Source organism: Salvia splendens, unplaced genomic scaffold, assembly GCF_004379255.2.
Source record: "Salvia splendens isolate huo1 unplaced genomic scaffold, SspV2 ctg861, whole genome shotgun sequence".
Taxonomy (NCBI): domain Eukaryota; kingdom Viridiplantae; phylum Streptophyta; class Magnoliopsida; order Lamiales; family Lamiaceae; genus Salvia; species Salvia splendens.
The window spans coordinates 19065-41071 of NW_024599544.1; the positions used below are offsets into that span (position 1 = coordinate 19065).

General features: G+C 36.5%; 2 protein-coding genes, 1 long non-coding RNA gene and 1 pseudogene across 3 annotated transcripts; all 4 read left to right on the forward strand.

Annotated features, from left to right (window-relative positions):
* The first annotated feature begins 1110 nt into the window (after positions 1-1110).
* Positions 1111-5318, forward strand: LOC121791645 (phosphoenolpyruvate carboxykinase (ATP) 1-like). Its single transcript, XM_042189519.1, has 12 exons — positions 1111-1614; positions 1738-1919; positions 2005-2158; positions 2260-2344; positions 2965-3065; positions 3331-3629; positions 3785-3958; positions 4056-4121; positions 4197-4375; positions 4450-4619; positions 4713-4881; positions 4964-5318. The coding sequence occupies exons 1-12, from the start codon at positions 1376-1378 to the stop codon at positions 5105-5107; spliced, it is 1962 nt and encodes a 653-aa protein (XP_042045453.1). The 5' UTR covers positions 1111-1375; the 3' UTR covers positions 5108-5318.
* A 1912-nt stretch (positions 5319-7230) lies between these two features.
* Positions 7231-16084, forward strand: LOC121791640 (probable starch synthase 4, chloroplastic/amyloplastic). Its single transcript, XM_042189516.1, has 18 exons — positions 7231-7397; positions 7613-7660; positions 7755-7840; positions 7943-8071; positions 8425-8629; positions 9560-9694; positions 12356-12454; positions 12738-12867; positions 13064-13114; positions 13227-13337; positions 13594-13703; positions 13912-14080; positions 14210-14293; positions 14541-14612; positions 15234-15347; positions 15423-15484; positions 15566-15662; positions 15751-16084. The coding sequence occupies exons 1-18, from the start codon at positions 7294-7296 to the stop codon at positions 15868-15870; spliced, it is 1926 nt and encodes a 641-aa protein (XP_042045450.1). The 5' UTR covers positions 7231-7293; the 3' UTR covers positions 15871-16084.
* Positions 16085-16667: 583 nt separating this feature from the next.
* Positions 16668-20562, forward strand: LOC121791642 (annotated as a pseudogene).
* Positions 20563-20996: 434 nt separating this feature from the next.
* LOC121791643 lies at positions 20997-21947 on the forward strand. Its single transcript, XR_006048681.1, has 3 exons — positions 20997-21104; positions 21230-21323; positions 21410-21947. It is a non-coding gene; the product is annotated as an uncharacterized LOC121791643 (long non-coding RNA).
* The last annotated feature ends 60 nt before the right edge of the window (positions 21948-22007 follow it).

The following is a 22007-nucleotide window of genomic DNA, read 5'->3' on the forward strand; positions in this document are numbered from 1 at the left end:
TGTTAATAGAGTCATTTTTCTATTTCGGTAAGTTTCAAGTTAATTGACTCATTTATACTTTTGGCAAAAAGTAATTCTCCTTTTTACTTTATTCTTTCATCAGTTCTCTTACTTTTTTCACTGTCCATTTAACACACTATTCTTAAACTTCGTGCCAAAAAGAAATGACTCTATTAACACGGAACGGGGGAACGGATGGAGTATATACTACTAGTATAATAATATTAAAATCATGAGTATTATTAAAAAACATTAAAATCATGGAATCATTTAAATGTTGATAAATCTACATGATTAAAAATTAGTTTAAATCATAAATAATAAATATAATAAATAGTATTTCATATGTCCTAAGAAAACTGTGTCACTTTTTTTTCACACATTTTGAGAAAATTGTACAATAAATAGTAAAATAAAGCTTAAAAAATGCAAAAAAGAAGTGGCTCAACTTTATTGGAACTATCGAGGAATATTTGTTTTATCAAGATACAGTCGATGGACAACTTTATTTGAGTCCTAGAGTTATATGATCGGCAACTTTATCGCCCATGTAACTCATAAGTCATTTCAATTTAGTTTTTTTTTTTCTTGAAATCTCAGTTAATTTTATTTGAAACTATACGGAGATTTTGAAATTTAAAGTCAAATATTCAAACCGAGTCAGATTTCAAGGTAAAATAATGACTAGATCCAAAGGAAAAGATTATCCAAAAGAAAAAAGCTTTGATTAGTTGTTTATAAGTATTTTTTTGCGTTATAAAAGGGCCTCAGATTAATATAACTATTACTAGTATAAATAAATTCATTTGACATCGAAAAAATGAGGATTTAACTGTGTATAACTATTTTTGTAATTTACTCTCGAAAACAAAATACACGTCTGGGAATTTGTGAGAATTTTATCTATTAATGAATTGGATAGAGTAATTTTAGAGGCTCTAATAAAGATGGAATTTGGATTTATTTAACAAGTACAGTTGACTAGTTAGGCTTAAAACTTAACCATGGTTGCTTTCTCTACTTGATATCGTGGTTAAGTATTACATCCACGTCCCCTATAAATTCAACCTTCATAAACGCCATTTCCTCATCACCTTCTCCTTCATCAACTTCACTTTGATGATACACCACTCCACATTATTACCTCTGTCACATTTCATTTAAGTTTTCCGTTTCTATCCCCTCCGATTTCTGGCGCGTTTCTCTTCCCTCTTAGTACCTTTTCTGCTTCAATAATTTTTAAAATTATTATTGTTGCAGTGCAATTTCCGAAACTGCACCTGAAAAAAGGAATCATGAGCATGACGTTAAATTGAAGTGATGGAAACCGCTTAGTTATGTGTAAATTTCTATGATTGTGGTGCAGTGATAAGCAATGGCGGCCAACGGCATGAATAACGGTGCGACAGGGCGGAACGGTCTGGCGAAGATTCACACGGAGAAGAGAGCCGACGAAGTCTGCCACGACGACAGCACGACGCCGATGAAGGCGCAGACGATCGACGAGCTTCATTCTCTCCAGATGAAGAAATCGGCTCCGACTACGCCGCTCAACGGGATTCAAGGCCCTTTCGCCGAGGAAGAGCGCACCAAGCAGCAGCTCCAGTCCATCAGGTGATCGATCTCACGCCCAATTTATTCAATTTTCCCTCTAAAATTTGAATCCGCAGCTTGATCTGAATTTTAATTTCACTTTTGTTGCTTCTAATTGTGATTTTGTTAATGTGTTTAAATCAGTGCGTCATTGGCATCGTTGACGAGAGAGACAGGGCCCAAGGTGGTGAGGGGAGATCCGGCGAGTAAGTCGGCGACGCCGCGGGTTGTGAGCCACCACCACCACCACCATGTGAGCCCCACCATCAGCGTCAGTGACAGCTCTCTCAAATTCACTCACGTCCTCTACAACCTATCGCCTGCTGGTAATATTTCAAACAGCTTTTAATTTTGAATTTTTTTAAAATTTTTTTTGAAAAGAATTGGATGATAATTTTGCAATGAATGCAGAGCTGTACGAGCAGGCAATCAAGTATGAGAAAGGGTCTTTCATTTCGTCCAGCGGCGCCATCGCTACTCTCTCCGGCGCCAAGACAGGGCGTTCCCCTAAAGACAAACGCGTTGTCAGGGATGAAACCACTGAGCATGATCTTTGGTGGGGAAAGTGAGTGTTCTTTCTCTACCTTTCCCTCTAAAATTAGTAATCACTTTCCACAAAAAGTTGTACATCCAACGATTGATTAATTAATTGTCCATGCGTTTTAGGGGATCACCAAACATCGAAATGGATGAGCAGACATTTATGGTGAACAGAGAAAGAGCCGTCGATTATTTGAATTCATTGGATAAGGTAATCTTTTTCTATCATCTATTAGTTGCAGTTCAGAAAAACTGTGTAGCGTGTCAGTGCACTGATTTCTTGCATACCAAACTTTAATTACTGAGATAATAAGTCCTTTTCAGTAGGCCCCTGCAAAGATACTGAATACTATTCACTGAACTTCTTTGGTATCCAATGATTTGTTGATTAATTTATTTAAATAGTACAAGCTTGTTGAACCGTGTTAATGATCTGCACCTTCCATCAACCAGAGGGCTTAAATGAATTTTCCTATAAATGATTAAAAAAATATGAACATTTAGTGCTGATTTGTAGCTTCAGAAACCGTATAGTACTATAATTATTAATAGAAAATTTTGTGTAGAAAGTCCGGAGAGAGTTTTGTTCTCTAGTGCTTTATTGCCATACTTCCATCCTTCGAGCGGTGGAGTCTCGGCCGTTCCTCTTATTCCTTTTCTGCCCCTTTTTTGCTCACCATCTTTTCTTTTAGATTCGGTATTATAAATTACTAAAATATTCAACTATAAGCGGCGTCCAATAATTTTTTATTCAGTTCTATGATATGGAATTCAAGAATTTGTTTTAATAAAAAAATCTAATTATAACAAGGTTGAGTCTTTGATGTTCAGGTCTTTGTGAATGATCAATTCCTGAACTGGGATCCACAGAACCGTATCAAAGTTAGGATAGTGTCAGCCAGGGCGTATCATTCCTTGTTCATGCACAACATGTAAGTGAATGCAATTGACTCAATTCTTTTTCATCATGATGTTCTTGTTTGCAGTTATATGTGCTCATAAGCCAGCCAGATAAGTTTTAGAAGTTTTCTTCGAAAATATCAATCTGTGTCTTGAATCATGCATGATATACTCGTTGATATTACTATGTGAGAGGTCTGAGAGAGCTGCATAAGGTTTAGCCGCAGCAGAAAGGTTCCAAAGTAAAATGATATAGTATTAGTTATTTGTACAAGTGGATAACTGGGTCGGTCGCAGGTGTATCCGACCCACAGCTGAAGAGCTGGAGAACTTTGGTACTCCGGACTTCACTATATACAATGCCGGACAGTTCCCATGTAACCGTTACACACACTACATGACATCCTCCACTAGCATAGATTTAAACCTTGCTAGAAGGGAAATGGTCATCCTCGGCACCCAGTACGCCGGGGAGATGAAGAAAGGCCTTTTCAGTGTAATGCACTATCTCATGCCTAAGCGTCAAATTCTGTCACTACATTCTGGTTGCAATATGGGCAAAGATGGAGATGTCGCTCTATTCTTTGGCTTATCAGGTAACGTCTCATCGGGTCAGCATTCCGATGAGGGGTTTTCCCTTTCCCAATGTGTCCCCACTCATCTTACTCTGAGCTTGAGTTGAAACAAGATACTTTGCTTCACTCTGTACCGAATGCATATTTATGCTTCTTTACATTCATGCACATTTTAGGCACTGGGAAAACTACCCTGTCCACTGATCACAACCGCTACCTAATTGGAGATGACGAACACTGCTGGAGTGATAACGGTGTATCCAACATCGAAGGTGGCTGCTACGCAAAGTGCATCGATCTGTCAAGGGAGAAGGAGCCAGACATTTGGAATGCTATCAAGTTTGGGACTGGTATTATTCCAATTCAGTTTTGTCATTTTCAAACCCATAAAAAACCTTATCTCTGCAGCACTTGCATAACCAATTATCTTATCTTTTCATTTGTCAGTATTGGAGAATGTGGTATTTGATGAGCACACCAGAGAAGTGGATTACTCTGACAAATCTGTCACAGGTAATAATACATCAATTCAGTTGGCAATCGTTGGAAGTGTCTGGATTCTGTTACTGACTTCCATTTATTTTGCAGAGAACACTCGAGCGGCCTATCCTATCGAATATATCCCCAATGCCAAAATTCCGTGTGTCGCCTCACACCCGAGGAATGTCATACTCCTGGCATGCGATGCCTTTGGTGTGCTTCCACCCGTGAGCAAGCTCACCCTGGCTCAAACAATGTATCATTTCATCAGTGGCTACACTGCTCTGGTAGGAAGCTCGCCTATCCACGCCAAACTCATTTAATCTTTCAGTTCAAATCACCAACTTGAATTTCTATACAGGTTGCTGGTACTGAAGAAGGGATCAAGGAGCCACAGGCAACATTCTCAGCCTGTTTCGGGGCAGCGTTTATAATGCTGCATCCTACAAAATATGCAGCCATGTTGGCTGAAAAGATGCAGAAGCATGGTGCTACAGGGTGGCTAGTTAACACAGGCTGGTCAGGTGGAAGGTACAGACTACAGAGATATTATAAGTAACTAATCAATCTGGCTGTCATTACAGAAGAATTTACAATCTGATGGTGCTTTTGTTTATCATGCAGATATGGATCTGGGAGCCGCATCAAACTAGCATACACTCGCAAGATCATTGATGCGATCCACTCGGGTAGCCTGTTGAAGGCGGAATACAAGCGAACAGAGGTTTTCGGGCTTGAGATTCCAACTGCGGTTGAGGGTGTGCCTTCAGATATATTGGAGCCCATGAACACTGTAAGATTAATTATAGAACTTTTTCTGTTTATAATATTTTTGTGTTGTTGATTACTGATTTGTTTGGTGTGTTGAATGGAAGTGGACGGATAAAAAAGCTTACAAGGAGACTCTGCTGAAACTAGGTGGGCTTTTCAAGAACAACTTTGGAGGATTTGTGGCTCACAAGATTGGCGAGGACGACAAGCTCACTGATGAAATTCTTGCTGCTGGTCCTGTTTTCTGAGGGCCTTACCCATAAATAAATAAACAGTTATGAAGATGATCAATCCATGGGTTTCTCATATCATAACGGAATTGAATCAATAAATTAAGTATCAAGTTTAAGCTGCATAGCTTTTTATCAAACTGTACCTAATGCCCATGTGAGAATAATTATTTCATCAATGATCTTGATGCTTCATTAGTTATACATTAGTGAAATATTGGATTATTTATATACTCCCCATTTAATATCCACGCACCATAGAGAATGTTGGATATGTTATTCGATTAAACCCAATGAATATGTTTACCGACATGGCCCAATACTAACTTAGCAAGTTATATAAAGAAGTAATATGAGGGCCACTTTGGTTCAACATATAAGGCCTGATTCTATTCCCTATTAAAGATTAGTCTCGGCCCATTTAAGCTCGTCTATGTATATTCATCTTTTTATTAAATTCATATATTCTTTTCATTCATTTCCTTGTTAATAGAGACACTCCTTTTGGATACAAAGTTTAAAAATAGGATGTTAATTGCATAGTGAATAAAATTTTACCAAAAATAAAAATAACTCAATTATCTTAAAATTCTCAAAATAGAAAAACAACTCAATTAACAATGAATCAAGGAAATAACATTCTTCTTCCCTGTCACTCTCCCTTTTCATAATCTAAGCTCAAGTCAACCACCACCATCGTCCTGCGCTGCGACAACCTTGGCCCTCTCTCCTTTTCCCCCTCTTAAACTATCCTCATCACTGATCCCACTCAACCCAATTAACTTTTAAATAAAATATTCATTTTTTCTTTCATCCACCTATACAACCCCCAACTTACTAAACGTTTCTCCATCAATGACCCAACTCAACCTCATTAAATATTTTCCTTTTCATATATTTTTAATTAATATAAATTTTACTACTTTATTCAAATATATTAAAAAATTCATATAAAAGTTATATAAATTAATTGTAATAAAAATTATTACACATTCATATATTTGAAGTACAACATTATAAAATACATAAATAAAAGAATTATATATTTATTATTGTAATATAAATATATGTTCAAATTTATTTCAATACCAAAAAACATATAAACATCATGAAATAAATTAAATAATAAAATAAAGGGATATTTGCCCCTAATATCGTGAAACTTTTAAAATGTTGGGTTTTTCCCACGAACTTTGAAATTAGCAAATAATATCACTAACTTTACCCTAAGTTTGTTATTTCCCACCAATGAAAAAATTCCGGCAAATAATATCATTTTTTTCGTAATTTCTCAACAACAACTTCGAGAGTTTCAAGATTTTTCAATCTCTGAGCATAGTTTTTCTTGGAGCATACCCTCCAAATTTGTTCTTCAATCTATTAATATAGCCGAAATTTTTTCATTGGTGACAGGGGAAGTGGAGTTGGGGTTGGGTTTATTTAGTCCAGAATTATATTTATTTACTTCTATTTTGTGACCCTCCCTCCATATTCACCGATGGAGGTGGTCTTAGTTTCTTCGTCTTCTTCTTCCGCCTATGTGACCCCTGGTCTCTCTTTGCGGTGGCGACTGTGTGGGCTTTTTTCTTGAGGTAGATGAAAATAGGGGGAAAGTTGCGTACGAGAGAGCTTTTTTTATTTTATTTCTAGATATGGATGAGACTTGTTTTTACTAAATATGCAGAACAATTACATCGCTAAAAAAATAATGTAGTTAGGGTTACTCGAATGGTGAAAATGGATGACTTGCTTCTAGATTGTTTTGAGTTGAGTTTGATTTTTGAATCTCATTCATAATAGTATTTCTCAAAGTTATATTATTGATGCTCCAACGAGAAATTTATCTGAATTTGATTAATTAATATTTGAATTAATTAATTAATTTTTTAATGTTTAGTTAGTTAACTACTTAAGATTAATTATTTTAATTAAATTTAGTTTGTTTAGTAACATGGATAAATATATTTATCAATGTAATTTAATTTAATTTAATTTTATCTGCTACACATTTTGCTAAAATTATCATAAAATTATCTTGGACTTAATTTAGTAAACAAACATCAATATAAAATTCAAATATAATATAATTATAATAAAAATATATGACTAGTGTCAAGCATCTATACCGAAAAGGTGAATTGTCTTCTTCATGAGTGTTTCCAAAACTCACAATTTATACAGGTTCTCAATAGGGTACTCCAATTATGGAGATTCTCGTCACTACTTCGACCCCAAGATTTCCATTTCCCCCACACATCAGTAAAACACACCGAAAATGCTCTATGCCTCAAATCCTCAATTGCTCAAGGTACCAATTGTAGTAATATTTCGCTAAATACACATGCTTCCGTCTATTTCATATCCATTCTCAACTGACAGCTTGTTGAAGCTCTAACATGCCACATGCTGTTGGTTTTTGTATCGATTTCTTGTGTAATTCGCTTGTAGAATGTTGTCATTTAGATAGTAATTTCTAAGATTTCGATTGTGGATAAGCTTAGAACTACTGTAATACTGTATCAGGAACACCGGAGAGAGCAACGGCTTGTCTAAAGCTCCTATCTCGAGGGAGTAAGTGCTTTGTGCTAGATTATATGTAGAGATAACTTTTTTTTTTTCCTGAATTTTTTTAGTCACCAAACTATTCATTCCTTTTAACAATTAGGTTGGGAAGCCTTGATGTCGATGATGATGGAAAGGAGGAGAGGAAGAGGAATGACATTTGGCAGCTGTTTGAAGAAGCTCAACAGAGTATGTTTGGTCTACTTTCTCGTGTATATGTGTCACATTGTCTTTGCCCAATGGGAATCTAATCTAGCTGGCAATATGTTGTGCCCGATGATTATCGTTCAGATATCATGTACTTGAACAAACAGCGTCTCCTGGCCATGGAAGAGCTCGGGAGGGTAAAGAACGAAAGGAACTCATTGCTTCAGAGGATAGAGCAATTGGAGATGCAAAATCAGGCAACTGCTAGAAAAGGTTCCCACACTACTAATGCATGCAGTTCTCACTTCACTGCAATGCTTAATCTTATTCTCAGTATTCAGTAATTGCAATATCAAGTGGCAGGTGTAGGCAATTTTCAGAGTTTTACCTTGTGTTGGACAGTGACAACTACTAGTTTTTAGTCAAATATTCAAAATGGGGTTGGTCTTCTAGTGAAGCAGCATGGATGCATATTAATCAGAAGAGTATGCTATAATATGGACAGAATATCTTTAATTCTTTATGCATTAGGACTGCTTAATTTTGTGCTATTCATAATTAATTTCTTAGAAGGAGAGAGGAAATGCTACCAGGCTAATCTAATGTTGCATTGCACAATAAAACAGATAAGCTTACGATCTGCTCAGAATTGCTTCTCAGAATAGATGCTTTAGTCCTCAATGGAGTGATTGGCAGTACAGAGGCATCTGATTTAAGAGGACTAGTGATTGACTCAAGGGTTGGTTTGGCTGATGATATACATGACATTATTCTCAAGAACGATGCTGAATTTCTGGCTGAGCTGCGTCGTTTTTCAAAGACGACCAAAGGGTAAAGGATCATCACTTTCGCTGCAGTTACTCAGCTAGGTCCCTCATCATTTTTAATATGAATGTTCAAAATGTAATACTACGATGGAACAACTTATACTTCATACTCCCTCCGTCCGCGAATAGGAGTCCGGTTAATTTTTACTATTAATGGTATTAGGGTCCCACATTCCACTAACTCATTACACTCACATTTCATTTAAAACTAATATATGCAAGTGACCCATATACCTCTAACTTTTTTTCACCCATTTTCTTAACATTTCTTAAAACTCGTGCCGGAAAAAATGGGACTCCTATTCGCGTACGGAGGGAGTACTAAGAAAGCAGTTACTCTGGTGTCTTCTTGGGTGACATCTTTTTTTTGCTAAATGCAAGTCCAATCGATTTAAGTCACCACCAATGAAATTTATAAAAATCAAAACTAGAAGTTCTTTGATGCTATAGTTCATTGTAAAGCATGTAATCTATGAAATAAAATTCATATACTTAGGAAATTTTGATACATAGACCATAGTTATGCCTGAAATCATATTCAAAGGAAATTTTGATATAACTAGTTTCTTATGTCATTTTGAATTGCAGTGGGGATGAGCTCTCACTGTATTCTCTAGACGTGACGACATATTACACTGTTACAACAGAAGCATCGCAATTTACATACACTGTTGATATTTCATAGTTCTAAACCCAATGGAATTATGTACTATGCCTGTGTGGAAGAGTCTTGACCTCGATATTTCTCTGAATATCCTGTTATTTAGATCCCCTCTCCCCTTTTCCCTTTTTGTTGTGCTTGCTTGTATAATGTTGTACTTAGGTTTCAGTTTCCTAGTGTCTTGCTTTCTGCCCGAACAGATTTTATTCTAATAATCATGATTCTCTTCTCTTTTCTTGAAGTTATAATTTCTTTTTTCCATTTGTGTTTCAGGAATGGGTTCCACATAATACATATTTGTACAGAAATGTCACCTGTGGTTTCTGTTGGATCTTTGGCACCATACATCACTGGCTTATCTTGTGCTCTACAAAGGAAGGGAAATCTTGTTGAGGTTATTTTGCCCAAGTAATCATGAATATTCTAGTTTGCCTTGGTTTATTATGATCTTTTGTCTTGTTGGGGGGTAGAGTCTGAAACCTAGTTACTCCTCCAGTACATCATCATTCTTTTGGGTTGCGTCCAAGAAGTTCTTTTGGGAACAATATTGAGATAATGTAGTTCTACTTTAAGAGATTTGTAAGAATGGGGCACTGCTAGTGGTCAAATGTTGAACAAGTACGGCTCGTAACTCATGCAAACAAAAAATCAGTTAATTCTTTTAAAATATCGCTGCAAACAAAAACAAGTCAGAATTTCAAAGAGATATTATAGCTAATTAGCTAGAGATAGTTATCAATTTAGACGTAGTTTTCATGGCTGAAAGAAACATTGATAATTCGATAATTATCATACAATCTTAAGTTATCAAGGCCACAAATAATTGAACCTAGGGAAGCCCAAAGGTCGGACATATATGGACACCTATTTGCAATTTCAGCTGTTCAGGTGTTGTCTTCACTTCCAGTGGTAGTAAGCGCTTTCTTGATCACTGTATTACAAAAAATGCAGCTGTTTTGAAACTTCAAGCCCATGTTTTCTGTTTTTTTCTATAAAAAATGTGTACTCAACTTTAACATTTCCATGAAAGTGTACTCGAGTCTGTTGGCTTCACAATGAATCACACCTTTGTTAACATTTCTTAAACAATAACTTTCTAGTAGTTAGGTACGGAGTATGTTATATATGGAGTGATTCTGTCTTTTCTTGACTCTGAGTTGCTGGGATAGGTAACTGAGTTATATATAAGGAAAGTAAGCGATCAAGGTGAGCTTTCTTATACTAAAATACAAATCGTATTTTATGAAAACAAGAACACTTGTTCGTGATTTTAATGATGTTGTTATGCCATAAATGTTTTGTGTATGATGCCTATCTGTTGGCTACGGCCAAGTGAATTATGAATGATGATATAAGTCGAATTCGGGTCCCAGTGAGGGTGGTGTCCCCACTCGGACTAGTGTACACAAGCTCCCTCTGACATGTTGGGCAGAGCAGGTGACCGTGGAAGGTGGCCACCTTCCCGGCACAAGAATACCTCTGACATGATGGGCAGAGAAGGTGACCGTGTGAGAACACCATCTCGACGGCACAATGTAATCAGATATGGCTAAGTACAGGAAAAAGGGCCCAATGTGAATATTTTAGTAAGCTCGGGTCTTTTCAATAAAACCCCCGAGTGTTACTGTGATGATGGCTTGACATTATTTTCAAATGTATATTTGTATTTTTCGGCAATGTGTTCACTGAGTACTTTTGTACTCAGCCCTGCATATATTTCTAAATGTGCAGGTTGAGCAGCGAAGTGGTGGAGGAAGTGCTATTGAGACAAGACATTTAATTCATTCAGATTTTGACTCTCGGAGGTTCATGTCTTCATACATGGAACCGCGTTCATTTGCTTCCGTTGTGCATCTTAAAAGACTCAAGTCTATTTTGCTCAAAACTCTGATATTTTGAAATTTTTACAAACAATTACTCGAGTTTTCATGATCGAGTATCTTTTCTTCTGTGTATCAGCACTTGATTAGTCATGTCTCGCAGCTAATGCTTGATATTATTTTTCCCCCTTTCTTCCCCGCTTCTTTAATCCTCCCCTAGTCGCGATCAACCATGTTTTCTACCCTGAGAAAATGCGGTCGTGACAGAGTGGTATCAGAGCATTCTTTCTCGCTCTGAACCCGTGAGTCTTCTTTGAAAATCTTTGGTCTAGCCTCGTTCCACTAGACTGTCTAATAGATGAAAATGCTCTTAGCACTCCCACCAATCGCGCTCAACGAGGAAAAAGGTAACTTGTTCTTTTTCAAAAGAAAGTCAAGATGTTTGAAAGTTTGAAATGGAAAAAAAAAGTACTGAAATATGAAAGTATAAAGTATACAAGTCTGGTACCAATTGGTGAAATGACATCTCTTTTTGAGTAATCATTGAATCATGTTGCTAGAATGGGGAAATCAAAATTTCCAAGAACTTAAAATACTTAGTTATGTGTTCCTTCTAGAACACAATATGAACTCGAACTTAGAAGTACAGTATGAACATTTCTCGCTTTCCCGAGCGACGAAAAGAAAATGGTGCGATAAGAAAGAAACTTCGCCACGAGAAAAGTAATCCAACATAGAACAAAACGGTGTTTCTAGAAGATGGTATGGGTAGATGCCATGAATAATCTGGGTTAGCCATTGTCTTTCTTGACAATTCAACCACTCCAAATGATCATACCTTTGATCCAACTAAGCGATGTACACATATCAAGAGAATATGATTACAATGTAAACAAAGAACCTAGCTCTACAATATAAGTAAGCAGAAACGACGTGTTACGAGGACGAGAGTTATGACGAACCAAGAGTACCAAAGAGTCATAATCCCCACATATGGTCATCTGACGTGATCGTAAAGTGAAAATAGCTTGTGACCAAGGTTTCTCATAACTCAGTTACCATCCTCTATAAAGAGTCATATATGGAGTGATTCTGTCTTTTCTTGACTCTGAGTTACCATCAGTCTGGGTGAGCATACTCTCGCACTCTGTTATGCATATTATGCTGACAGTGAATAGGAACCTATGACTGTTAAAAGATTCCACAGATTCTTCTTCTTTTTCTTATGCTTTGAATGTTTTGTACACAGGGTTGTTTATGGCATTGGAGTTACCTTCATTGAGCCCGTCTATTATTCATCATTTTTTAGCCACGATAAAGTATATGGTTACTCAAATGACTTTGAGAGGTTGGTGGAATTTGACCTCCTCTTTTATTACCTTCACAATGCTTATAATGTTTCAACTAACTTCTAATTCCTAGAAAGTCAAGTTTCAACTAACTTTTTTATCAAGCTGAGCTCTGAGTGTCTCACGAGCTAACTCAACTTACTTTACAACCCTTGTAAGTTGTAAGCTTGGTTTCTAGTTACAACTTGGTGTAATTTTAGTTGTTTGTTAGTTAACTAAATGCTCAACGGCCGTATGTCCGTTAGGTTCTTAACTCCAAATCACGCTATCTTTTGTTGTCAGATTCACCTATTTCTCTCGTGCTTCACTGGACTATCTAGTTAAATTGGGAAAGCGGCCTGATGTGCTTCATGTACACAATTGGCAAACCTCTCTTGTTGGCCCTCTTTTCTGGGATGTTTTTGTCAATCAGGTATGTTTCTGAACAATCCGAGTCTTCTGCAACATATACCGAACAAACTAAATGCATTGTGCCAGGATAAGATCTTAAGATTTAGGTCCTCAACTCCCTTATTTCTGTTATGTTGCCTGGGTTTCTTACACTGCCTCAATTATTTTGTTTCTGATGTATCACTTGATTTGATAATATAAGTATTATTCATTTACAGGGTTTTGAAAGTACTAGGATAGTATTGACGTGCCAAGGTTTTGATTCCCAGGTAAGCATCACCTATATTGTTTGGATTCTTAACCTTACTAGTTTGCAGGTTTTAACCTCTCAATATAATATTGGGGATATGATCAATTTTAGGTTTAAATTATTATTTGCAGTCCCTTGAACAACCTGAAAAGTTGGCACTGTGTGGGCTCGATCCTTCTACATTGCTTCGGCCTGATCGCCTGCAAGATAACAACAAGTCTCATCTTGTGAACGTATTAAAGGTGACTTTTATGCCCTTTATTGATTATTGTCTGATGTCCTTTTCTTATCATGATTCTTTAATATAATGGACTGTAAATGCATAATTACATATGGTATCAGGAATAAACAAATTAAATTGATTAGCTATAGATAAGAACTTTTGATACCACTCCGCTAGGTAATAGTATTATTTTTAGATATGATTTCAACCTGTTTCATCTTTGTGCACATCCTCCCTTTATCTTTCTTCTAATTCTTCTCTTATGTCATATGCAGGGTGGAGTTGTTTACTCTAATAAAGTGATAATAATGTCGTCTGTTCATACAAAAGGCCATATTATTAGTGCGTTGGGACATGGATTGGAACCCACCTTGGCCTTACAAAAGTATGTATTGCTTTTTAAAAATTATGAACAATTAGTTCCTACATTTAAAACTTTACAACATTACTTCCCAAATCGTCATTATGCTTCCTATCCTGTCCATTTTCATAGATCATAACTGAGTAAAATTTGACTGGTGCAAGTCTTCACAAGCTCCAATGTGTGTGTTCTCAATCATAATCTCGGAGTTATCTTCTGGGTTTGGCTGCAGGGAAAAGTTGGTTATTTCTCCTTCTGGATTTGATAAAATGACTTGGGATCCTTCGTGTGATAATTTTCTTCCACAACACTACAGTGCAGATGATATGGAGGGGAAATTGATCTGCAAATTTGCATTGCAACGGCATCTGGGTTTAGAAGAAGGAGCATCTAACATACTCGTAAGTTTCAGCCTCAGTGGAATTGAAGTGCAAGTGGAACTCCATGAACTAGCCCTCGTTGTGATTCTTACTTCTTCTACAGTACATTTATGGCAATAATGTGGCAATCTAAAATTTGCAAATTTTCAGGTTGGATGCATTTACATAGGCATGTCAGAGGACTTTGACAAGCTGAAAAAACTTTGTTGGATGGCTTCCAGCAAGGGAGTTCAGGTACTTTCTCTAGATTTTGGATAATTTTATCTTAATAAGACTGAATGAGATGTATACTTGTTGTATTAGCTTATGCCTTATGACCATATTTTGTAGATCTGCTTAAGGTAATTAAGCTTGCACTCCCTTAACAAATGTTATCACTTATCAGATACCGTTTGGCCAGCAATGTTTTCAACTACAATTGTCACTGACTCACTTGACCTTGATTGTTCCATGTCTTATTCTTGGATGTCATTATCTGCAGTTCGTTTTCATGAGATATGGCCAAATACCCGGTATGACGACGTCATTTGAGATTTTTCAGGCTGAGGTGAAGGTAGATTCTTGGGTTACCCAAATGCGACTACTTGTCTATTGGTTCTGTACATTTTTTTTGCATTCCCGCTTCCATACCAATATGATATTTTAATGCACTTATTTACTGGTGTTATTTCAATGACTACAGATACAGTGTAACCTCTGTTCACTATCAGTGTCAGATGCATATTTTATCCAATCAATTCCATCTTCCACCATTGTTGATATTCGAAGCAACAAATTTTAGTTGGTATCCTGGATATTGTGTTCCTTTTTATTAATGAAAGCAAATGCATTATGTTTGAATCTTCATTCGATTTAGTTACTTAAGTGATAATTCCCGATGCCCATATAGAAGGTTATGTCGTCCCATTATAGCTGAACTGAATCAAGTTTTTGATTGTTGGCTCTTTAGCTCTCCCGAGAAAAGGCTATGTTAATCCCTTAATCCCAATGAGTCTCGCTTTCAAGTATTTACTCTATGGTGCCTCCACTTTGGCAGATTATAATATCTATAGTTGATGTCTTCCTTTGTAACTATGACACGTTGTCATTCTTTGAACTTCATTCACCATCTTTCCATGAATAACTTCCAGTCTACCTATGTGAAATCAATACCCAACACTACTCGTTTTTGCAGGATAAAAATGTGAGGTTCATTGATGAATATGATGAGGGACTATCACATTTGATCATATCAGGATCCGACATAATGCTTTGCCCATCTCTTGACGATCATCTGCTTCAAGTGCCCGTAAGTGAATGTTTCATACTTGTAAAAACGTTACCCGCAATGTCTAAAACTCATCTCCCATCTCCAATCCAATAGCTGAAGGCCATAAAATATGGAACGGCTCCTATACCTGTAAACTTCCCTGACAGCAGATTCAGGTGATGAGTTGATGCGTTACTGGTTAGATATACACTTGTTATGATGCGAAAATCTCACATTTGTGGAATAATCTTTCGCAGGGACTTTGGAAATGATAGTAGCGAAAGAAGTAGATTCGCACAGTATATCAACTCTGCGTTTGGGAATATGTCTCTTGGCCAAGCGTTAGATGAAATTGTTTGTATCTTTCTGTGAAATGGTTCATTCATGTCGATAGAGGATATATATCTTGATTCTTGACTCGAGTGTTGTTGTGTATCTGCAGAAGTACAATCCATTAGAGTGGAATAGAAGGATAAAAGATGGTATGATGAAGGATTTTTCGTGGGAGTCGGAATGCACGGAAGTGCATATTTCTGCATACGAAGTAGTGAAGAAGTTATAACAGACGGTAGAGGCAGCAAAACAGTTTTTAGAGCTGTGTAGATATGAAGGAGGAAAAAGAAGAGGATTTTCAGATGATTTGTTTCTCTCATTAGATCCATCTCCTCTGGTCTGTGTAGCCCAGTTTTCCACTTCAACAGAATTCAAGCTCTCTGCATTTTCTTTAGACAAAAAAGCAAGATTTTGCTTTTCTCAATAAAAAGAACTTGTCTTAATTCTTGCGCACCAAAGCTCTCCCCTAAACATTATTAGAATTTATTAGTAAGTTTTATTTAAAGTAAATGAATTAATTAACATAAATTAGTTGTAATTTGAATTGATCTTACTGTAAATTTAAGGATTAATAATCATTTAAATCATGAAATATGACACTGGTCAATCTCATACCCTTTGAAAATGAAAATTGTAATACTATGCTTTGAAGTTTCAGTTTTTTCTCTATAGTCACACCAATGCATAAAATGTCATCTTTTTTATAATGTTTAAAACGACGTTATGTTATTATTTATTTTTTAATTTTATTAAAACAATGTTGTTTTTAACATCATCAAAAGACGACTTTGATTTTTTTGGGAATTGGATAAATGAGAAAATTGAATCTTTATGATTCTAATATTAGATTTTGATCAAAATTTATAATTTAAATAGGCTGTTATTCCAAAATTTTGAAATTAATGGTTTTATTTCCGGAAAGGAAGAGGAAAAGGGAAAAGGGAAAAGGGAAAAGGGAAAAGGGCAAAGGGAAAAGGGAAAAGGGAAAAGTTACCGTATATAAACTCGTATGCAAAACCCAACATTAAAACCCCTGAATTGATAAAGAGGATTTAGACAGAAACAACAATGGCTTCAACGACGGAGGCCACGGACTCCTACAAACCCTACCGCCTCAAGCACACACTCTCCGGCCACAAACGCGCCATATCCTCCGTCAAATTCTCCGACGACGGCCGTTTTCTGGCCTCCTGCTCCGCGGACAAGACCGCCCGCACCTACGCCCTCTCCTCCCCCGAAACTCCCCACAACGAATTCCACGGCCACGAAGCCGGCATCTCCGACCTCGCCTTCTCCTCTGACGGCCGCTTCCTCGCCACCGCCTCCGACGACCGCACCGTCCGCCTCTGGGACGTGGCCACCGGCTCCCTCGTCAAAACCCTCTCCGGCCACACCAATTACGTCTTCTGCCTCACTTTCAACCCTCAATCCAACATGCTCGCCTCCGGATCCTTCGACGAGACCGTCCGCATTTGGGATGTCAAGTCCGGGAAGTGCCTCAAGGTGCTCCCCGCCCACTCCGACCCTGTCACCTCCGTCAATTTCAATTTGGACGGATCCATGATTGTTTCCAGCAGCTACGATGGCCTTTGCAGGATTTGGGATGCTTCCACCGGCCACTGTATGAAGACTTTGATCGATGATGACCATCCGCCTGTTAGCTTTGCCAAATTCTCTCCCAATGGCAAGTTTATTCTTGTTGGAACTCTTGATAATACACTGGTTAGTTTTCTCTTCCTCACTATTTATCTCTCCTTTTCTCATTGTATATGCAGTTTTACATGGCTTAATTAATTTAGTGTTAATCCAACAAGCTTGTAACTTTATCTCTTCCAAGTGTTGCTATATGCAATATTTGATGCCCCTTGTGTTCTTGTTTGCTTGAGACTTTGTATCTTCTAGAGTAGGATGTGAATTGCAATGAGGGGATTTCTTGTTAGTTTTGCTCAAGTTGGACCAGTAAGAAATGATTTCTCAATGTGATGTAGTATATTGAAAATTTTATATTTGGTTCTGTAATCAGGGTAAAACCAATTTTCGTATTTTTCCCCTAAATCATTACCTGCTTATGTAGTCTTGCTAACATTGTTAGTTGGGTACAGAGTCTACAGACTAATTTCTTTTAGAGTTTTAGCACAATTGGTTAAGATGAAACTAGCATTTCATTGCCAACTTAAGCATTACACTGAACTTGTGGGAGGCATGCTACGCGTACTTTTAAAATTGTTCATATTCTTACTCCAATCTAGATGATACACTAAGGAGAAAAGGGTCTAGACATCAAGCATATTCTTTACATATGCTCCAAGATTTAAGTTAACCTAAGTATTTTTAGATAAAAATAAACCCTCAAGCCTATGCCAATGTGCAAGGCCGTATATTCCTAATCAGTAATCAGTTGCCATGAAGTTTAGCATTATGTTTTTGGGGACCCAATTGGTGTTTATTTACAAGTTCGGTGTGAACTATCTTATGAAATACTATGAAATGAATATGTTTCCTTCAAGATACAAGTAACCCCTTAAGGGATTCTAGGTATCACCATACAAGTAACTTTGATGTTGGCCATTAACATCAAAGCATGTTTCTTATGGAGGATAATGGACATTACTGCCATCTTCCACCCCTTTCACTCTCCAAACACTTTACATGCTCACCCCATCAGTAAACAACGATACAAGAGGGAGAAATGCTGAGAACATTTTTATATGTCTGTGATGATTTAATATTAGTAACGTGTATGCTGACCTTACACTTGATGAAGATATGGTACAAATTTCTTTATGTAGAACAAACAGTTTGTGTTGAAAATTAAAATATACTGTATTATTATAATGAAATTCTGTACTGAAACTTCCATCATTAGAGACAATAAATGAACTTATAGACCCTTCTATTTCCAAGTTCTTTAGTATTATGTTATTTACACTCTAGAATTGACTGAGATGTCATATGTTACACACCTGTTAATTGTTAAGTAAACCAGTCATATGAGCTTATGCAGGAGCTTCTTTGTTCTCATGAATTCGTGTGTGCTAGTGTTTTAATTATTTTAGGTAAAGCATGCATGCAAGAAGAACATGTGATGATAAATTTATAAATTCACTGTAGATCAAGTGATCAACTTTATAAGAAAGTTTCTGAAATTGATCACCCGAACTTTTTGCATGGCAACCTTAATTCATTGGCACTGGGTAGCTTGATAAAGCTTTTTATTGAATCAACTCGCAAGATCTCACTGTTGTTTAGTGCTAAGCTCCAGTCTAAACAGTCATCCAAACCACAAAGAGGTTGTTTCCTACCATACCTTTATTTCCCAAAAAATAAATATGATTGGTTTCAGATACTTGATGAAAATATATGCTGCAAGTAATTTCCAAATAGCAGATGAATGCTGTAAGGTTGAATGTAAATTACATTATTATTGTCAAAGCCATTTCTCTTCTACAACCCTTCTCATTTAGGAATCCATCAGCCATAGTATAATTTCAATCAACAAGTCAGTTCTATCAAACTTGCAATGTACTCATGAACTGTACCTTGTCAAAAAACACTCAATGGGAATTCAGTGCGGACATTTTTTATGAACTCCCCAAATCGACATTGTTATTATGGATTTATGGAGTGTGACTGACTCCTACGGCTTCAGGGGAGGGGCCTTATGAAATTACTTTTATACATTACTAATTTCCCTGTCACTCGTTTGTAGTATTTTACTTCAGAAAAGTTTCAAAGTGATGTTGCTGAGGTCATTATAAGAGTTGATGAATTCTGAACCAACCATTCTCATTTGTGTTTTTTTGCTTACGAGTTATGAGGCATTCTCATTAAACGAATAGATTACATCATTACAAAGCATATTAGCTTCTTTTATCCCAAATGTGCTTGTGGTTTGATTATTGGGCTCCGTTGAATTGATAATCATTTTATTGATATTAGTGCCTTCTTACATGTTCCTCTGAATCCATGGTGCAATATTTCATATGCACCATTCCTTAGCTACTTCAAATTTTTATATACACAGTTACACAGGCATTCAGATATAGATTTGATATTACTCTCGCCCCCATTTTGGTGTATAGGTTAATAGGAAATCCTTAATTCATTCAATCAGATCGACAACCCTTCATTTCCTCAGTTTTCACATTATGGTTTGATATCGGATGCTTGTTTGAGTTGTTTCGGTCGAAAGGGTTAGATACAATAATGCATCACAAATATATATCTTTAGGCACCGTCTGTTGGAAATACATTGCTATACAGTTAGGGGAAAACGAATACACTTGTGTTTGTGGAAACATGACACTTTTCAGCATTTAATTCCCATCATAAAAATTTGTGAAGTTTTATTTCTGATTATGCCTTTCTTCACATTCTTTTACTGGACTCATGTTCAATCTTGCATGTCTTTCACAGCGGCTCTGGAATTTTTCTACGGGAAATTTTTGAAAACTTACACGGGCCATGTCAACTCGAAGTTTTGCGTCTCTTCAACATTCTCTATAACAAATGGGAAATACATAGTGAGTGGATCTGAGGATAATATGGTGTACTTGTGGGAGCTCCAGTCTCGGAAGATAGTTCAGAAGCTGGAAGGTCATACAGATGCAGTAATATCGGTATCATGCCACCCAACTGAAAACACGATAGCATCGGGCTCTCTGGGAAACGACAAAACAGTGAAGATCTGGAGCCAGGAGGAGGATTGATATTTTTGCAGCCACCTGTATGATCATTCCTAGTATAACTTATTCCGATTTATTGAGGGCAACTTTATGATGAGTAGTAGTCTGAAGCAAGTCTGTGATATGCATTCTGCTTCTCTCTTATCTCTCTTGTGTATGATGAAAACATTGGTAGTATAACTCTGGCTAATGTATTGAATTACTTTGTGTTAAATTAATTTAATTTTCTGAGTTCATTTACGCATTAAAATAGTTTACCTTTCATGTCACCCTGTAGGGGATTTTGAGAAATGTATATGGAAATAAATTAGTTATATAGGAAGAATCCGTTAGTATCAATACTGGTTCAATTATTTTTCCGAAAATATTGTGTTGTTGCGCATGTTTTTTTTATAACAAAAGAAAATAGTTTTTTGATGTTTGGTTAATGCATGATAAAGTGATTAAATAGTGCCATATGAGTTCTCGAATAATTGATTCAAAGGACAAAATATTGTTGTACCTAAAGTTTAATGTAACATGCATTGCGTAATTTCCCAAACTAAATATTCAACAAATTATAAAAAATGGATTTAATCATAGTATATGATTTTCATTGTTTAATGGAAGATCGCGTAATGTGATGAGTCATGACTCATGAGTGGCAGATTTGCAATAGTGTATTTTCTGAGGGTAACTCCTAAATAAATTATTTTCTTATTCCCACATACATCGATTATTGCTCATCAACTGCGTTCTCAAAATCTTGTCCAATCTCTCTTTCACGATCTACACGGAGGTATTTTCCTAGCATTCGATTGGTCTCGTATTTCTGATTTTCGTTTTACTGGTTTAAACATTTGACGAAACCGGATTAAATTCTCGTTTTGATTGATTTTTGACCGTTTTACTGCTTGGAATCAGGTTTTTGGTTCATTCTGGAGATTCAATAGCAATGGCGAACAAACCTCAGATCCGCACCAATAGTTCGGCGCTCATAGCTATGATCGCCGACGAGGTATCGATTATTTGTTATTTTCTTGATCTGTTCGATTTATTTTTTAAATTATCTGAAATTGTTTCTTGAATTTCGATTTGCTTTAGTTTAGCAAATTTTAAGTATAAGAGATGGAATCCAACCTTCAAAAGAATTTCCATTACCATACCATCTTACTTGAGTATAGTAAATTGGTAAGACCAGAGCTTCAACTTGGTCATGTTAGTTAAATTTGCATTCGTTTATAGCATAAAACTGCTCCATTAGTTTTGAATTTGATTTACTGACCCGAGATTAATGGTGCATATGCTGTCAATGGGTCCTATAGTGGAGAGGGCAAAAATATATAGGGTAATTTTGAGAATTTGATAGGGGCATTTAGTGAATAACTTGAGCTTTATTTAGAAATTAGTAGTATAAAATATATAGACGAGTGAGGGGGGCTTTTGCCCCACCTAGCCCAAAGCTGGCTCATCCCCTGCTTGAAGCAGACCAATAGTTGCATGTCACTCCTAAAAGATAATTTTAGGTATTACTGTTATTAGGCTTAGGCAGCAGTCACATATGCTTTTAGATGAAATGCTTTATGTGTTTTACTGGGATTCTGTCCCCTTTACTGTTTGTTTTTCTATATTTCTAATGTAAGAAAACCTGATAGAGAATTTATGTAGCCAAGTCTGTTAGAAGTACTGATCTTTCTTTTAT